The sequence below is a fragment of the Artibeus jamaicensis genome, unplaced genomic scaffold (assembly GCF_021234435.1).
Source record: "Artibeus jamaicensis isolate MK-2021 breed Jamaican fruit bat unplaced genomic scaffold, CSHL_Jam_final contig_935, whole genome shotgun sequence".
NCBI lineage: Eukaryota > Metazoa > Chordata > Mammalia > Chiroptera > Phyllostomidae > Artibeus > Artibeus jamaicensis.
The window spans coordinates 1,428,018-1,445,493 of NW_026522016.1; the positions used below are offsets into that span (position 1 = coordinate 1,428,018).

At 34.1% G+C, this 17,476-nt stretch overlaps 1 protein-coding gene across 1 annotated transcript in view; it reads left to right on the forward strand.

Moving 5' to 3' along the window:
- Window positions 1–17,476, forward strand: part of LRP1B (LDL receptor related protein 1B) — a 1,762,610-nt gene that overhangs the window by 1,114,201 nt on the left and 630,933 nt on the right. The window contains exons 19-21 of the mRNA XM_053655128.1: window positions 4,769–4,849; window positions 6,005–6,169; window positions 13,161–13,163. Coding sequence (XP_053511103.1) covers window positions 4,769–4,849; window positions 6,005–6,169; window positions 13,161–13,163 — 249 coding nt within the window. The remainder of the gene's footprint in view (window positions 1–4,768; window positions 4,850–6,004; window positions 6,170–13,160; window positions 13,164–17,476) is intronic.

Genomic DNA, 17,476 nt, shown 5'->3' on the forward strand with positions numbered 1-17,476 from the left:
CAAACCTACTCACATTACATGTGATATATAAAATGAGGTTTTATGGAACAACAATGAAATAGCAGAATAATGAAGACAATTTATAGTACACTGTGCCCTTATGATTTTCTTCAAAATGTATTTACTCTGCTGGATTTTTTTTTTGAAATCTGTCCTGTGTAAGTAGGAAGTATTAGCAGCCATAACTAGTATCAGTATCAAGAAATGCTACATATATTTTCTCAAAGGACATATTCTTATAATCTGTGTAATTTAAAAATATGTCAGTTTCCATAACTATATTTAATTATATATACTAAATATGTAAAAAATAATAACTAGAGTTTAATGGAAGGCATAGAAAGAGGAATCAAATTTTTCATTTTTTCCCAAATTAGTCTATGCTATCTTTTTTTTCCTAAGGCACTGGTATGATCAGCATGATATAAAGAAAACATAATATATTTTGGAATCAGTCTGCATAGTATTCAGATTTTACTCTGGCAGTTAGTGGTAATGTGTTATATTCTCAGAAATTTATGTTGTCTCCTTCTGCAAATTGGGGTTAGCAATAACAATTGCAGGGCTGTTGGGAAGAATATAGGTAATGTACATATGTAACTAGCCTAGCACCTCATATTCAGTAAATAATAATACATAATATATATGATCTCTGTCAGGTTTAGATACTACTTTTTCTAACTCTGGACCCCTATGATGTTCTTATCTTACCATATATTTTAACTTGAATTTTCTATATATTTTTCAAATACTTAATCACAAAGGTTAAATTCATTAGTATATAGAATGTGAACTAATACTCTCAAGCAAATCTATGACAACTGTATTTTGAGACTTCAGTAAAAAAGCTACTTAGAAATATCCATTTTGTAGTCAAGGAGAAGGAAGAAGGAAGGAAATTCCTAGGGCTTAAAAGACCTGTGACAGGAAACAAACATAAATTGGATCTGAAAACTGCCTCACTGGGCAGACATTGTATAGCCTCACTAAGCTTTGTATACTAGATAAATATAGGTACTAAACCAACCATGACTGCTCTTGAGAGAGGGAGAGAATTGGTATAATTTACATAATAACATACATATAACCTGGCAATAAATTTTAAGTGAAAGACATAACAGATAAATTGAGCATACTACCTGCAACAATAGAGGAGTTTTTAACAGTCCATTAATCCATATTAAATATTCTATGAGGTCAAAGTAACTACAGAAATAAAATATCGTTTTCTTGCTGGAATTGTAACATGATAAAATGTAAGCCACTTTGGTTCATAATTTTTCCTTTTCAGAGTTAATCAAGTAATCTTTTTAAGGGTCCTACAATTTGTGTTCCAGGGAAGATCCAAAGGCAGAGAATATTTATGTGAAGTAAAGAAAAAAAAGATTTTAACATTTAAGTCTTTGTCAAGTACTGTGTAAAAATTCATAATAGGATTTTATTCAAACAAGTATCCAGAAACAAACTGAAATATTTAGATATGATATTTAACTTTTAAATTAAAGCTAATACAGTACAACAGTGATAATGTTATATTTATTTTAAGAACATTGGTTTTGTTTTAATTTTAGGGGAGAAGTATATTGTCATCAGACATAGTTTCTCTATCACCACCAAGTACTAGTGATAGGGTATGAACAAATTACAGAAACAGTATCTTCCAATATTAGTGAAAAATGAGAGATCCTATATTATATTTAAATCTTTGAGGGACCTCTTTATAAAGCATATGGCCCATTTGCTACACTAATAAGCAGAGAAAAGCCAAAGATAATTTTAGCATTTGTTTACTTACGAGCTCTTTTATTTTCTCTGAAATTCAGTTATTGTGTTTTATTGAAATGCTGTAATGATACCAGCAGTTATTCAAGGGGTGGAGTTTTTTTCCCCCTGCATTAAATGCTTTAAGGGCTTTGTGCACTTCTCAATGTTTCTTCTGATTTCTTGATCTTTAGAACTTAAAAGAACCAAGAGATCATGTTATAAACCAACAACATGTGACCAGAGAGGTTGTGTGACTTACCCAAGATCACATTGCTGTGATAACAGAACAGGAATGGAATATTAGTAACTTTACTCCTTTATAAGTTTCCCTTCAAATAATGATGTTTTTTTTAAAAATCTTTACCCCAGGACATACTCATTGACTTTAAAGAAAGGGGAAGGGAGAAAGAGAGAGGGGGAGAGAAACATGAAACATCAATGTGAGAGAGAAACATCTTTCACACCCCAACAGGAGACCAAACCAGCAACCTAAGCATGTACCCTGATGAGGAATTGAACCTATGACCTTTGATGAGGCTTCAGACAACTGAGCCACAACAGCCAGGGCTAATGCCATCATTCTTTTTAGTGACTTGACCTATGTTCCTTTCAGGTCCATATATATATATATCTTGCCTTTTGGTCCTATAAACTAATTCAGACAACAAGGTTACCAAGAGAAATGATGTAACTAATTGTTATATAAAAAATAAAGCAGAAAGTAAATGCAGTTATTTAAGAATGCATACACATTATTGCACTGGCTGATATGACTCAGTGAAGTGAGTGCTGGCCTGCAAACCAAGAGTTGCTGGCTCAATTTCCAGTCGGGGCTCATGTCTGGGTTGTGGTAGGGGACACATGAAAGGCAACCACACATTGATGTTTCTCCCCTTCTCTTTCTCCCTCCCTTCCCCTCTCTCTAAAAAAATAAATAAATAAAATTTATAAAAGAACACTACACATTTTAGGCATATATGTATGAGGTCTGTCCAAAAGTCCAACCATTGTTAATATAATGAGAAAGGTTTGGGCCACGTTGATGTAACCTGGCAGCCAAGGACAGTGAACTGGAATGCACACGTGTAAACAATGACGATTTCACTGTACTAGTCAGTGGGGGCAGTAGATACTGTGGACTGAGCATGTGTCCTGTCTGTGTGGCTGTCTCATTCAAAGTGACTTAGTACGACAGTGAATCTGCATCAAATAGTGTGTGAAGCTTGAACATTTCTCCACAGAAACTATTCTGATGATTCAGAAGGCCACAGCTATTGGCAACTGGTGATTGTCAGCTTTATCACAACAATGCACTCCTTTGTGTATCACATTTCATGCAGTGTTTATTGGTGAAACATCAAATCACTCAGGTGACTCAGTGTTGCCCTACAATGCAGATTTGGTACCCTGCAACTTTTGGCTTTTCCCAAAACTAAAATCGCCTTTGAAAGGGAAGAGATTTGAGACCATTGAAGAGATTCAGGAAAGTATGATGGGGCAGCTGATGGTGAATGCAAGAGCTGTGTGAGGTCCCTAGGTTCCTACTTTGAAAGGGACTGAGGCATCATTGTCCTATGTACAAAGTTTCTTATATCTTGTATCTTCTTTAATAAATGTCTCTATTTTTCATATTATGTGGCTGGATACCTTCTGGACAGACCTCATATCTTGTGGTTACTCTGGGTAAAAGTCCTATGAGTCATTTTCTTAGAGGTTGAAGATACACTAGATTTTACATTATCTTATTTTTATTTAGATTTTTTTAACCTTTTGGTAGCTTTTTTTTTAAGATTTTTGGCTGTTTAATTTAGTCTTACAAGAGACAGAAAAAAATATGAAAGATTACATAGAAAATTTTCTAACCAGTGAAGTTTATACCAAATGTCAGAGATTTCCAAATAATTAGGGTGATTTTTTTCCTTGTAAAACTTGTGATATTGGTTAATATGCTCCTGTATACAGAAGGAAGTCTTTAAAATGTGAATTAACCTATTATAGATGCAAAAGATATAATATTCCTTTTTAAAAAAATTAGACCCCATTATACCTTAGAGTCTGCATTTAGTTGTCTACTCATTTGAACCATAACTTGCACTGATGCTGTGTTTAAAGTTCCAGATTTGTGTCTGCTGTGTAGCTTCTAAACTTTGAAATCAATTATCTAAGGAAGGAAACATTTTGACAACATTCATGTTGATTCCTAAAACATAAGTTTTCATTACCTTGTCATGTACCAAAACAAAACTCTTTTAGATGTATTGATTAAATCTTTGGGCATTTTCATTTTTCTTTCCACTACTATTTTGTATGTCAGGATATTTGTTGCTTTGCTTCATGGGTAGCCTTTGATATAACCTTTGTATTTATGTCGTTAAATCATACTTAGGCTCTAATTACATTTTTTGGTGTTCAAACAGTTAAATTTAGTCTAAAACTTATGTTCAAGACATGCCTTTGGTAATCATGAAATTTAATCTTTAATTATATGATACCAACGAAACTATTTTTATTGTCATTTTTGTTTGGTTTTTACATTCAACTTGTGATTTTTACATTTCTCAGAGGCAAAGTTAGATGTAGCTTTCCTACTTTGGCTCCCTCTCTTCAGAAAAGCCCTTTTTATTTTAAAGCATAAGTACGTGACCATCGCACCAGAGCAAACAGCTTCATCCAGCTGGTTTTCTTTGAAAGGCGGTTGAGTCCCTCAATGCAGGGAGTTGACATCTATTTGTTTTACTTGCAGTATAATTAATCCAAACAGTAATTCATCAAATGATTCTCCTTGGCTTCTCGTCCCTGGACAGTGTTCATTTAAAATAAGATACTAAAAGTATATGTGTCCTTTGTCCTCAAGAAGTTACTGTCACTATATGTGTTAATCCAATGTTTGTGCCTTTTGTGGAAGACAGAGGAAGAGCTTTGATCAATTGGTAAATGAGATACAAATCAAGTCAAGCACAGTCATTAACATATTCTCTATTGAATGCTTTTATATCATTCACAGAATTCCCAACTTGCGAGCCACTAACTCAATTTATATGTAAAAGTGGAAGGTGCATTAGCAGCAAATGGCACTGTGACTCTGGCAAGTACCAAATGTTCACTGTACTGCATTGCTTTGACTGGGGGCCTCGCTGGCTGTGCTGATTCGCATCCTTCGGAGGTGGTTTATAAGGGAAACTTGCAGAGCCAAGCAAATGGCTACAGCAAGTGGTGAGGGGGTAGCTGGCCCCTTTCTATTGATATAATGGAAATTAGCATTAAGGATAATGGAGCTCAATATCTGTCCCATGGGGCTATGATAGAGATTTGCTTTCAGATACTGTGCTGGACACAGTCTAACCTACAGACAATGTGGTAAAAAGAGGACAGTTGAGGAAATGACTTGGACCATTCATGTTCCCCAAAATATTTATGAAAAATGCTCTATAACCCATGATGGAGTAGTTTATAAATTACTATGTAATTATCCAGATGGCCTCAATTCTGTCATCTTGCTTTTTATATGCAAATGCATTTTTCTTCTATTCAATGTTATTTTTATGCTAACTTATGCCAAATACAGATAAATGAATTAGATATAAGTTGATGCTTTCTCAACCATTGATTTTAATGTAATCTATTTCTACTTTATGCTCCTGTCCCTTCCCTTCTGTAATCATTGTTTATAAAGAACATAAATCATTCCTAATGATAGCATGGAACAATTTTCCAGTATGAATACATACTTAAGAGCCAGTGTGCAAAGGGAACACAGTGGTCCTTGTGGTAGAGAACGGGGCATGAGGGACTGAACTGAAGATATAACGATAAATTCTGCCACATAGATATTGTAATTCAAAATAATAATTTTCTATAAAAATGATGTTACAAGCTACATCATTTCACAAAACTCTTACAGTCCCAATCATCCTCCTACTTTAGAATTATTTCATGCTACATAGATTCATTCAGTTAGTGGCTAGTTAGTTCTGAGTGAAATAGAAATTAAGCTTCAATATTTAAAGTCCAGGGTTTTTTTTCCTTTTAGTTTTGTAGCTGATATCAAATCAGAAGTGAGACAGTATAAAGAAGAAAATAATTCCCCCATTGTTCATAGGAAATGTTGATCACCAATTTGGCATTCCTTTTTCAATAATAAAAGAAAATTCTATATGTAGAAGAAAAAACCCTGATTTTTGTAAAGAAACACTTCTCCCTGGGTCGGTTTCCCCACATTTACGTTGAGGCTTCTTTCCAGATGACGACTGTGGGGACGGGAGTGATGAAGTTGGCTGCGCTCATTCCTGCTTGGACAAGCAGTTCAGATGCTCCAGTGGCAGATGCATCCCAGGCCATTGGGCCTGTGACGGTGACAATGACTGTGGGGACTTCAGTGATGAGGCCCAAGTCAACTGTGCCAAAGGTTAGTAACTTTGTGAAACAGCAAAGACAGAATGGGCAAAAAAAAAAAAAAAATCTTAGTAACTCACACCGATATTCTTCTGTGGTTGCTACTTTCATTAAATGCTTTACCTTAATTAGATGCTGTACTTACAACACTTTAGCCTCCTTCCAACTTAAAAATGACCAAAGTTGAAATCTATCACAAAGAGAAAGGAAAAAAAGAAGGCAGGCATAACTTTCCTTTTATTTTCACACCCAGTATATTTCCATAAGGTTAGAAATAATCCCCTATTAAATTGTGATATATTCCTAGTGACAGACTTTCTGGAAAGCAAGCTGAGAGGAAAAACGCCATGGCCATGGTTCTCAGCATATACAGGGGGAGCTGGACCCTGTCTTTGGTAAGAGTTGCTTTGTAAAATGTGCTGAGCAATAAGGGAAAATTAATAAATTAGAAATCATGTTGGCAATATAACAAAAATTATTAGGCTATTAAACACTTATACAATCAATAACATATTTTTAAGTAGAACATTATTCATTCCTTTATTTCTTCCACAAATATTTATTGAGAGCTTTTTGTGTGCCAGGTACTGTGCTTAGGCAGAAACAATGGATACAAGGATGGAAAAACACACTCCCTCTTTGGTTTTTGAAATCTAGCAAACACACAGACAAATAATCAAGTGATTTATCTAAGTGGTGGTGCTAGGGGAGCCTTATATTGTGCAATGTCAAAAAAGTATAATTTTCAAAGTGCTTTCCAGAGAGATATATTTGTCTTTTGTAAATATTTGACAACCTATAAAATAGAACGTTTCGGGAGTGTTTTCTCTGACATGATTCCTTTTGTCTTCTCTCCTCTTCACATCATGCTTCTATTCTTTTCTCTCTCAATTTGGTTGGTCCACTAGAATATGAGCTAGAACTTTTTGTTTATCATTAATGTTGTATGGAAAAAGAGAAAAGAATACAAAAATATTTTCTTTTTTTGTTTGTATGTTTGCAACATTCATCTAGGTTGGGGTTGGCATTTCATTGCTAAATTACATTTCAAATATAAACTGCATTTCCCCTACCTCGCGGGTGTCTTTTAAAGCTCCTCATGAGGTATATACACCTGTGGCCTGCTGGCACTGCCCCATCATATGCTGTAAAAGATAAATTTCCCCAAAGTTAATTTACTTTCACCTCAGAATTAAAATCCCATCCATGTCTTCAATGTCTATTTATCTCTAAGTTAAAATGCTCAGCGCACCTTAAGAAGTTGTGGAGGGATTGCGTTAGCCTTATCCAAAGCAGGTGGCACCCCTTGTAAGCTCTTTAGAGAACTTTCGGGGTTTGAATTATTATAGAATCAGTGACTATTTAATGTTAATGGGCTTCATCTTTAGAGCACTTCAATTTCACTAATATGTCATTGTAAATGATATACTGTCAATGTGAACATTATGCATTTTTATATGATTATGGCAATACACTAAGGAAATGATCCAGATAATCTACATGATTCTTGGACATGTTTCAAGCAAAGGATGAGGAGAACTTCCTGAACTAATTTATATTTATTAGATTAAAATGTGTACTAGGATTTCCTAATCAAATATTATGCTTGGCAAATACAAGTTACATAACTGAAGAAAAGTAATAATCTGGGGTGATTTTTGTGGAAGACAATCCAAAATATTTTTTAAAAGGCATTTAAATACCTTTATCCATCATTATTTTGATTATATATTTTGGCATTGACATTATAAAATAACTATGACACATAGAATTGTTGAATTTGATCGGAAAAGTAGTTTTGTAACAGGCAGGGTTCATGAGGCCATTGCCAAGGTAAAGTAGAAATTTGATGCAATTAGTCATGTAATCATTCAGTCCCCAAACCTGCTGCAGAATAAAGAACAGGACATTTTGGCTTGAATTTCAGGACTGGCTGTCAACACTGATCAAATCCACCACATAATTGATCAGGACTTTGCTTCACACTGCCTGGATAAGCGGAGCATATGGTATAGTTTTTCTCAACTGAAATAGTTTTCAAAAGGGTAGAAATACTCTTGAATTAACTCTTAATAGTAAAGGAGCAGGAGAAACTAGGAAATGAAACATTCTGTATATAATCTCCATTTTAAAAAAGTTTGGAAGTTCAATTCATATTTTCTCTGAAACCACTTTCCAAAAATTTCTTATGTGGTCCTAACTTGTTTTATCATCAGTATGACTGATAAACAAAAAATGTTTTCTCCTAGTTGAATATATACTCATCCCTTCCCTCTCACTGCCCTGTTGCTCTTTCCTCTCACTTCTGCACTCCCTTGCCGGGCAAAACAAATGCAGTATATTTAGAAAGTGTTTTATTGTCATAATAACTTTTGTGGGTATGCATACATACTGTAAGCAACAGAGGAATAAAAGTACAATCAACAGCAAACTCATTTCTTCCTCCATTTAAATGTCTGCTTATTATTAATTAGCTCTAGCTTCTTTTTTGTTCTGAATCCTTTGATTGGTACATTTTTCTATAGGGATCCATCTGTAAATGTACCGTGTAAACAGTTTTCCATGTGGAAAATAAGTGAGGCTGGACCCCCAAAAGCTTGGTATGAGGGAAATTCCTCTGTAGCTGCAGTTCTGGCTGTTTAGAAAGATGTTGGGAAAAGATTATTTTACTGGTAGGGACATCAGTAATAAAATTAAAACATGAGTTTAGTCTTGACAAGTCTTAAACTCTCTGGCTGAAATGTTAAAGAAAAATCTCTGGACACATGTCACACCTATAACAATGCAATCACATAGAATTAATTTTATTGTTGACAGTTTAATTCACTTGAAATATGTAAATTTTCACTCTTATACTCTTTGGGAACAGTCTCAACGATATTTCACCCTAAAATAAGCATTTCTGAAGTAAATGTATGAAAGTTGTTCAGTACCATTAGACAGTTACTCCTAGTCAGTCTCACTCTGAAAGGGCTGTACAAATGTATACAAATAGCTTCAGCATGGGCATTGATGGAGAAGAAAACAAGTTTTTTTCTAGAATAGATTTTTGCCTAAATTTTGTAATAATTACTAAATACAGCTTAAATATCCCTCAAAAATGGATTTTTCTGTACTTTGAAGGAAGTAAAGATTCATGGTCATTGTCTTTAATGCCTTTTGTTTGGCTGCCTGAAAAGGGACTGTTCACTGCCTAATGCTCTACAGGCATGAACCGGTCATGCTTGTACGCAAACTTGTATTTATATTCTGAATACAAATTAATTGCATATTTAAAGTTAAGTATGTATGGATTTTCAATTTTGACTTATGAAGGATAATTTTTAACAAGCGCCCTTGTCCATGAGGCAGTTACATGCATGGCATCATTAATACGCACAATCACACATGCTCTTGTCTGTCTACTGATACTCTCAACTTTGCTTCTGGTGTGGAAATTTCTGTGTTCCTTTGGGGGTTTGTCCTCATTTGTTCACCATTCATTTATTCATCTTTCACCTTACCACATGCTTATTCTCAAATTTAAGAAGGAATCTAGAATAACTGTATGTTAACTTTGTAGTTTCCTAGTCAATAACAACATTTGATGCACAGTGAAATCTCCGTAAATAATTATTGAGTGAAAGAGTCTCTCTCTTGACCAACAGATGTTGTTGATTTTACTAACAGAATTCAACCCTCATTTGTTTTGTCTTATTTATCTTCTAACTTTTATCTGTGTCCCTGCTTTACCTCCAAATCCTGGAGTTTATTTTATGAAGATCAATGTACCTAGGTACATTGATCTAGTCATATATATTTTATTAAAATAATATAATTTCTTTCATTTATTGAGTACATATTTTAAATTTGTCTATTATTTAATAAAATAAAATTGGATGTCTTCCTTATCTTTTATGATTCTGTTTGTTTAAGGCTTTTTTGCCCAATAGTATATTCCAGAAAGATAGGAAAAGTTTAAATCTATTTTGTATCTATTATTAAACAGACAGTGTTAGTGAGTGGGTTCCATTAGTGAATATATGGGGAGAGAAGAGGGAAGTTAGCATATGTTGGTGATTCATTAATTGCCAGGCACTTTACATTTGTTACTCCATTTGATCCTGACAATGGAGATTGAATTAAAATGCTTGCCTAGAATTACACAATAGGAGTTTCAAACTAGGGTCTGCTAGTTTATTCCTATATCAAGATATCTGCTTTTGCAGATATTTTGAACATTTTTCCTAATTCTCTATGAAATAACATCTTCATGATTCCCAAATAATTACTGCCTTGCTCTCAATTATATACTCAATTTTCCTTTATGAGAAAAGAAAGATTTTTCTACTTACTTCAGGGCATTAATGAAACTTCCCAAATGTCACTACAAGGAAACTGGGCCATTACCTTAAATAATCACAGTAAGTCTGTCTGTCTGGCTGTCTGTCTTTTTTTCTTTTCTTTTTCTTTTTTTTTTTCCCTTCCACAAAGTCTCCCTGATAAATTGGATTCTGGAGCTTTGTCATTGGAATAGCAGTGGACATCCCCACACAGGAAATTTCTTATGTCACCCAAATAATATACTTGTCTGCCATAAAAGTGTTACCTCATAAACTCAGAAAATGTAGGGAACTAGAAGAAAATTTAAAAATCATTTAGTCCAGTTCTTTCATTGCGCAAGTGAGTAACAGAGCTCAGCTAGATAAAATTAACCTTATGTAACAAAAACATCATGCCGCACGCTGGAAGGTGTTGATAAAGCTTTGTGTTAGAGATGTTGGGACTGAGATCTTTGATCCATAAAGGTGTCTTCAATAGCGATGTTGGAATCAAGTAATTATGCCAAGTTCTTTGTGGAAGATCCAGTAAGGTCTGACAGTTTTGCCAACCAAAAAGAGACAATGTCCTCCTTAGAGAGGTTGAATCCACTCGGAGAAGTACAGATATGAAAATGTGATTTGTAGCTGAAGACACCCATTTAAGCATGGAGATAATGGAAATTCAAACCAACATCTTTTGTTTTCTGGTGTATCTCATATCTTGTCTCAGCTGAACCACCATAGTTTTCAGCAGCACAGATTAATCCTAATCAATACCAATGAATACTGTACACAGTTAAACACAGCCATCTGTTTTGTTTTTCCTCATGAAAATATTCTGAAGATGCTTTCCATTCATATTTGCTAAAACATACAATCAAAGAAAAAACTACAATTATTTCTCAGTCACTCAATGTTATTGAGAATAAACTATTGGCTTTGAATTTGGGAAAATTAGCAAATTATATCATGGACTCAGCAAATCATTTAATCTTCTATCCTAATTTTAAAAAAATCACTTGTAATTAATGAATAGATTATTTTCTGACAAAATACAACTTAAGACAAATTTAAACTCCATCTAATTTTAGAAAAATGTAATATCTGTTTTCTATATAATGCAAATTGTCTGGCTTAAGTTTATTCTCTCACTGATGGTTTATTTTCCTTAAGAAATGTTCATACTAAAATATCAAAACAATGTTAATTGTTAATGGAATTTATCCATAGGAAGCCTCCTTTTGTTTTTCAGAACAAAATTGTTTCTTGAAGGTACTTTAACCTTAATATAGCCACTAATTTTTACATCAATACAAAGAAAATCAAATAAAGCTTTTTTGGAAAGTTTACAATATTTCTAGTTATGTGATTGTCAGGATAAATGAAAGGAAATCAGATAATTACAAATATTTTAAAACAAAATATTAGAAAATGTCTCACGATAACAGGAAGAGACTAATTATTTTCATCTTTACAGAAAGTTAGTAATAGATGCACACTTATTTATAGATGAATTTAGCTTTTCTATTAAGACAATAATTAAGTAGCTTGACCCTAGAGTAACATAACAGCTGTTGTTTTATAAAAGATATACTTGAAAGCTAAAGTCAATAGGTAACAAAAAGACCTAATTAAAATGAAGAAACTCAGTCTTTTTTCTGCTCTTTTAATGAAGCCCAAAAATAATGGCAAAAGTAAATTAATTTTTATAGTCTTTAAATTCTGATTCCCCATCCTCCAGTTGTAGCTAATGATCAGTGAAAGAGTAAGACTCTAAATATTTAGCACAAAATTTAAAATAATAAGCAAACAGAAAGGAGACAAGGGGCATGGAAAATCTACAAAATAATTAATTCACTTATCAATAATTGAATAGTGCTTACGTTTTTGTGAGAGTAAAGAAATAAGCAATGGGATAAAACTTTGCCATTTTTCTATAGAAAGAGTAGTTAGCTTTCAGAGCCTATTTGAACTGTAAACCTTTGTTTACCGATTTATGTCAATTATCAGTTGAATCTCCACTTAGGTATTTATTTTATTCCTGCAACCACTGACCAGATTCATTCATGTTTTTTGTTAGGGAAATCGTTTCAGTTTGATGTTGGCATTTGTGCACCATGGGGTTCCCAAGGAAAGTTAATTGTTAATTGTTAATGTCTGTATCCAAAACCTTTCCCCAAATAACTTTGGTGCACAAAATAATCCATTGAAACTGCCCTCACCTTCCTGGCATGGAATACTCATTAGTATGGAAACACGCTTTTATTGTCCATATGTCTGCACTTGAACAGATGTCTGTGAATCATAAACAGAATTGAGAACATTCTATACAGGCATTGGCAATTACTCCCTACAATGGGGCAGAAAATAAATATTTTAGGCTTTGCCTATTGCATCTACCCAATTCCACTGTTTTCAGACACAAAAGCTATGCTATAAATGATTACAAATAATTACATAAAGACAAATGATTATTACTGCATTCCAATAAAATTTTATTTACAAAAATAGTTAATGGACCAGAATTAGTGTGCAAGTCATAGATAGTTTGACCCTTTATTTATAAAAGTGGTGGAGACACATTCTAAAGGAGCTATATTCTTGAGTAAACCTAGATGTCCTTGTTTTATAGGCCATCAAAATATTTATGATACAGCCCTGGCCGGTGTGGCTCAGTGGATTGAGAGCCAAACTGTGAAGCAGAGGGTGCTGGTTCGATTCCCAGGCAGGGCACATGCCTGGGTTGCAGGCCAGGCTCTCCATTATGGGGAGTGCAAGAGGCAACCAGACATTGATATTTCTCTCCCTGTCTTTCTCCCTCCCTTCCCTCTGTCTAAAAATAAATAAATAAAATCCTTAAAAAATATTATGATACAAAGTTAAAAAATAATGGAGAGAAGAAAAGGCCAATGAAAGAGGAGATAAACCATTAATAATTTTTAAATGGTATTCCTTAGCCCTCTGTCAAATATATAGCTCATATATATGTGGTTATACATAGTCTTTCTTTATAATAATGCCCTACATCATTTTAAAATATCTAATTAAATAACATATCTTAAAAATGTTTATAATAAATATTTGACACTTGCTCTGAGCCAGGCAAGAAATTGATAAGGCAAGAAATAAATTCCAAATAGGAAATATCCACATTGCAATGTTTATTTAATATTCAGCATCTAACATATCTGTTAAGGATATTGCTTAATTTTAACAGTGAAAAGAAAAGCAGATTTCTCAATTCTAGCTAATTTAACAGATTAATTAGTTCTGCTTACTTATATTTAAATAATATAGAATTTCATTATATCTGTAATACATCAAATTCTAAATGAAGTACTCATGGTAGAGTTCCAGATTAAAAGCTTAAAAATTTAATGAACTAAAAATAGTGCTTTATTTGTTTCATAGTTTTCGTTTCAATATTTTACCTTACTGGGGGATATTTAATATGCTGAATTAAAACTTTACCCCAATGTATTTTTTGAGTGTCTACATGTGTATGTGTTTTTAACACTAAAAAACATGTTGTGCTAATATAATTGAATTTGTGCTTAGGTGTCCACATACTATTTTCCATTTCCTTACCTTTAACTTCTATAACTTACCCAGAGAGTAGATATTTAAAATTTGAAATTTTGTCTCTGTTTTATTATTAAATTTGTCATTAAGTCCTATGTACTTATAAATGGTTTTGATAGTCTCAGAAAACATTGTAATCAGGACAACCCCCAGTAAAGGAAGTACATGGGGATAAAAAACATTGTTTAAATAAATTATAAACCCCCCAAAACATATGCCATTGGTCATATGTTAAGGTGAGAAGAAGGGAGGGGCAGTGAGAACAATAACCAGGAGATATGGTATCTGAAATCTAAATGACATTTCGTACTTGGAAGTCCAGAGGGGCGAGTTAATTTAAGAAGGAGGCCCCAGGCTTGACTCCATTGTCAATTCACAGCCGAGATTATATACCATTAGATAAGCAGCAGCAGCCCCTGGGAGTCCCTTCCACATCTCCTGCAGAAGAGCAGGACAATATACCCCCACTCACCCCAACACAGGCTTTTAGCCAGACAGCTCAAGGGCTAAGGTAGGTTTTAATAGGACCACTCTCTTAAGAATTTTTAGAAACCAGAGATACGCTAACTTCCTTCGGGGAATGTTAAGGGTCTCCTTGGACAGAAGTAGGCCAGCACTGTATGCATTACCTTTTTGGTGAATGAAGTAACTATTGATGTGCTGCCAAACTGATTCTCAGTAGTTTCAGGACAGGAGAGGAATATCTAGAAATCTGAAACACACAGCTGCTACAGGTGTAGGAGTTGTTAATAAATAGCAATTCATTAAAATGCTAGGAACGGGGCAAGGACTGACACAGGATGATGATAGGAAATGCATGAAGCTTTGTGAACACTCCATACACAGTGTTTTTTACTTTTCAAAGCATTTTACAATGAATGATAAGTTCAAGTATAAACCCCACTGAAACAATTTTAGAAGTATTTCCCCCATATTTGTTTTACAATTTAAAAAATTTGTTATATTTGCTGTGTCATTATTAGTTATTTTCTCAAAAGGACTTTCACATTCCTTATAAAACACAATATATTCTATTAAAAAACATAGTATAAATTTAATTTTTGCAGTCCTGATTTTCACAATTTTTAACTTTAGGATAAAAAATTCTGTCCCTGTATTGTTGCTAGTCTTTTAACTGCAAATATTTAATCCTGATGAATTTATTTAAATATTGAGATAGATTCCACCATTGGTTTTCCTCCAGGAATCTAAGTTCACTTATTTATTAGATCTCCCAAATTATATGCCTGATTTAAATAGCTTCAGGGCAAAAATACAATAACACTTCATTAGTTTAAAATATAACTAGCACCAGCAACATGAAAACATAACAGTAAAACAGCATGAGCACATACATATAAACATAGTCATCATTTTAACACTCTACCGGGACAAGCCATGTTATAAAGACAGACTGTGTGCCAAGCCCTGAAGCTTAAGCAGCTGGGGCTCTGGGGAACCACGCAGACCTGCAACTCAAGTTGGAATGGTCATCACAGGTTCCTCAGAGAAATGCAGCTTGTCATCCTGGGGAAAATTAGCACCTGTTGACAGAAGCCAATTTCATTTGGCAAAGTTAACATGAAAAAAAAACTCCATAATGTTTTTTTTGTTTGTTTGTTTTCTGGGAAAGGAGGGCAACATTTATAAACAGAAATAAATACCCAAACCTGACAGACATTAAGAAATAGATTTAAGGTATTTTAAATTTAGTGTGAGAGGGTGAGATGAAAAGAGGGAAATGAAGAAATATCCAAGTGTATGTGTGTGATAGTCTATCTGACTTGACTGTAAACTTGGAGTGTTCCAGTGAATGAATTAGATGCATATATGTAAAACCCCTTATAAATCTAAGAATCTAAGAGATTATGTTCCCTATTTGTGGTTTAAATACTCCCAAAGTGATCTATATAAACTGCATATCTGAATACACCAGAATCTTGCTGAGGCCTTTCTGGGCCCCCAGTGGGTTTGAGTGTTAAAATCAAACCATTTATCCTGGCATACAAGGCAACTCAGCGTCCAGCCATTGCCCACTTTTAGTTTTCTCTCTATCCTCTCTTCCCATGGTATACCACAGAAAAATTGTATGACTGTATTGACTGTGTTCATAAGAATGCCTCATCTGAAATCCCCATGTCCAGGTTAGCTTTTCTCTGTGACTGTTCTCGGGTGGGTCTCTCCCTACCAAAGCACTTAGAACATTGCTTTGTTGTGTACTTCCCTTTATACCCACCATTTTATGATCTTTTCAAAAGACAAACACTCATTTCTCCTGGACTCCAGCAAAAGTCATACCCTACTTCCACTCAATTATAATCATCTTTACTTTTTAAATAATAACCATTGGCATATAATAATATAGATGAAATTATATCATTACTCTTGTGTATCAAAATCTTCAGTAGACAAGTACCTGTTGAACTCACTTTTCCATACACGTTGACAGAGTCCTACAAGATCCAGCCCCTGCCTACTCGCAGATTTCTTTTTATTCATGCATAGTCATTCACTCCCTCCTCTTTCTGTAAAAACACTACATTTTTTCCTCTGCCTACTCTGTTCTCTACCTGAACTTGCATGGATGATTCTTTTCCTTCATTTTGTTCTCACCTCAGATATTTCCTTCTCAGAGAGACTTCTCTCATCACCCTTGTCACTGTGTCCCCGATACACAAGTCACTTCTTATGGTAGTCATCAAGGAAGTTCCCAAAATACTTATATTTCTCCCCTTTTTCTTGGAATACAACCATGTACTTCCTAGAAGTCTGTGGTTTGGCAGGGGGTGGGGGCAACATGATGGGGCCTCACCCAATACGGCCAGATTTAGGCGATGAACTGTGATCAGAGGGGATGTATGTGCCTTCCTCTGTAGTACCTGAGTTCGTGTGCTTCAATAATTATGTATCAAATGACTACATGCTTCTTTCTCCCCTTTGCCAAGCTCTGTGAGAACAGTAAAGTGTCTCTCTTATTTACTGTTCTGTCCTAGTGCTTGGCAAAATACTTGGCACATTGCAATAAATATTTGTTTAAAGAGCAAATAAAGGCATCCCTGAGGCCAATATACTCTTTAAAGATTCTGGATAAAGTTGGTATCTCCTTGATACTAAATAGATATGTAATTATAGGTAACATTACTTAACTTTTCTGATTCCTGAGATCTTTTTTCTTCTTTCCTGGTTTGCAACCAATAGAATAAAAAAACCCAAAGAGGGTAGACTGCCTCATGAAACTTGCAATTTATTGAGATTTTTTTCATTAAAAAATTTACCATTACCTTACAATATTACAACAGAATAAGCTAAATATTAAATATCATTAGAAAAGAAATAAGCCAAATAGCAGTACTTTTACTATAAAAATAAATGAGTCTATAGGCACTTTTGATTTTTATATACACTTTTGTTTTTATTTTTGAGCCTCTACCTGAGAA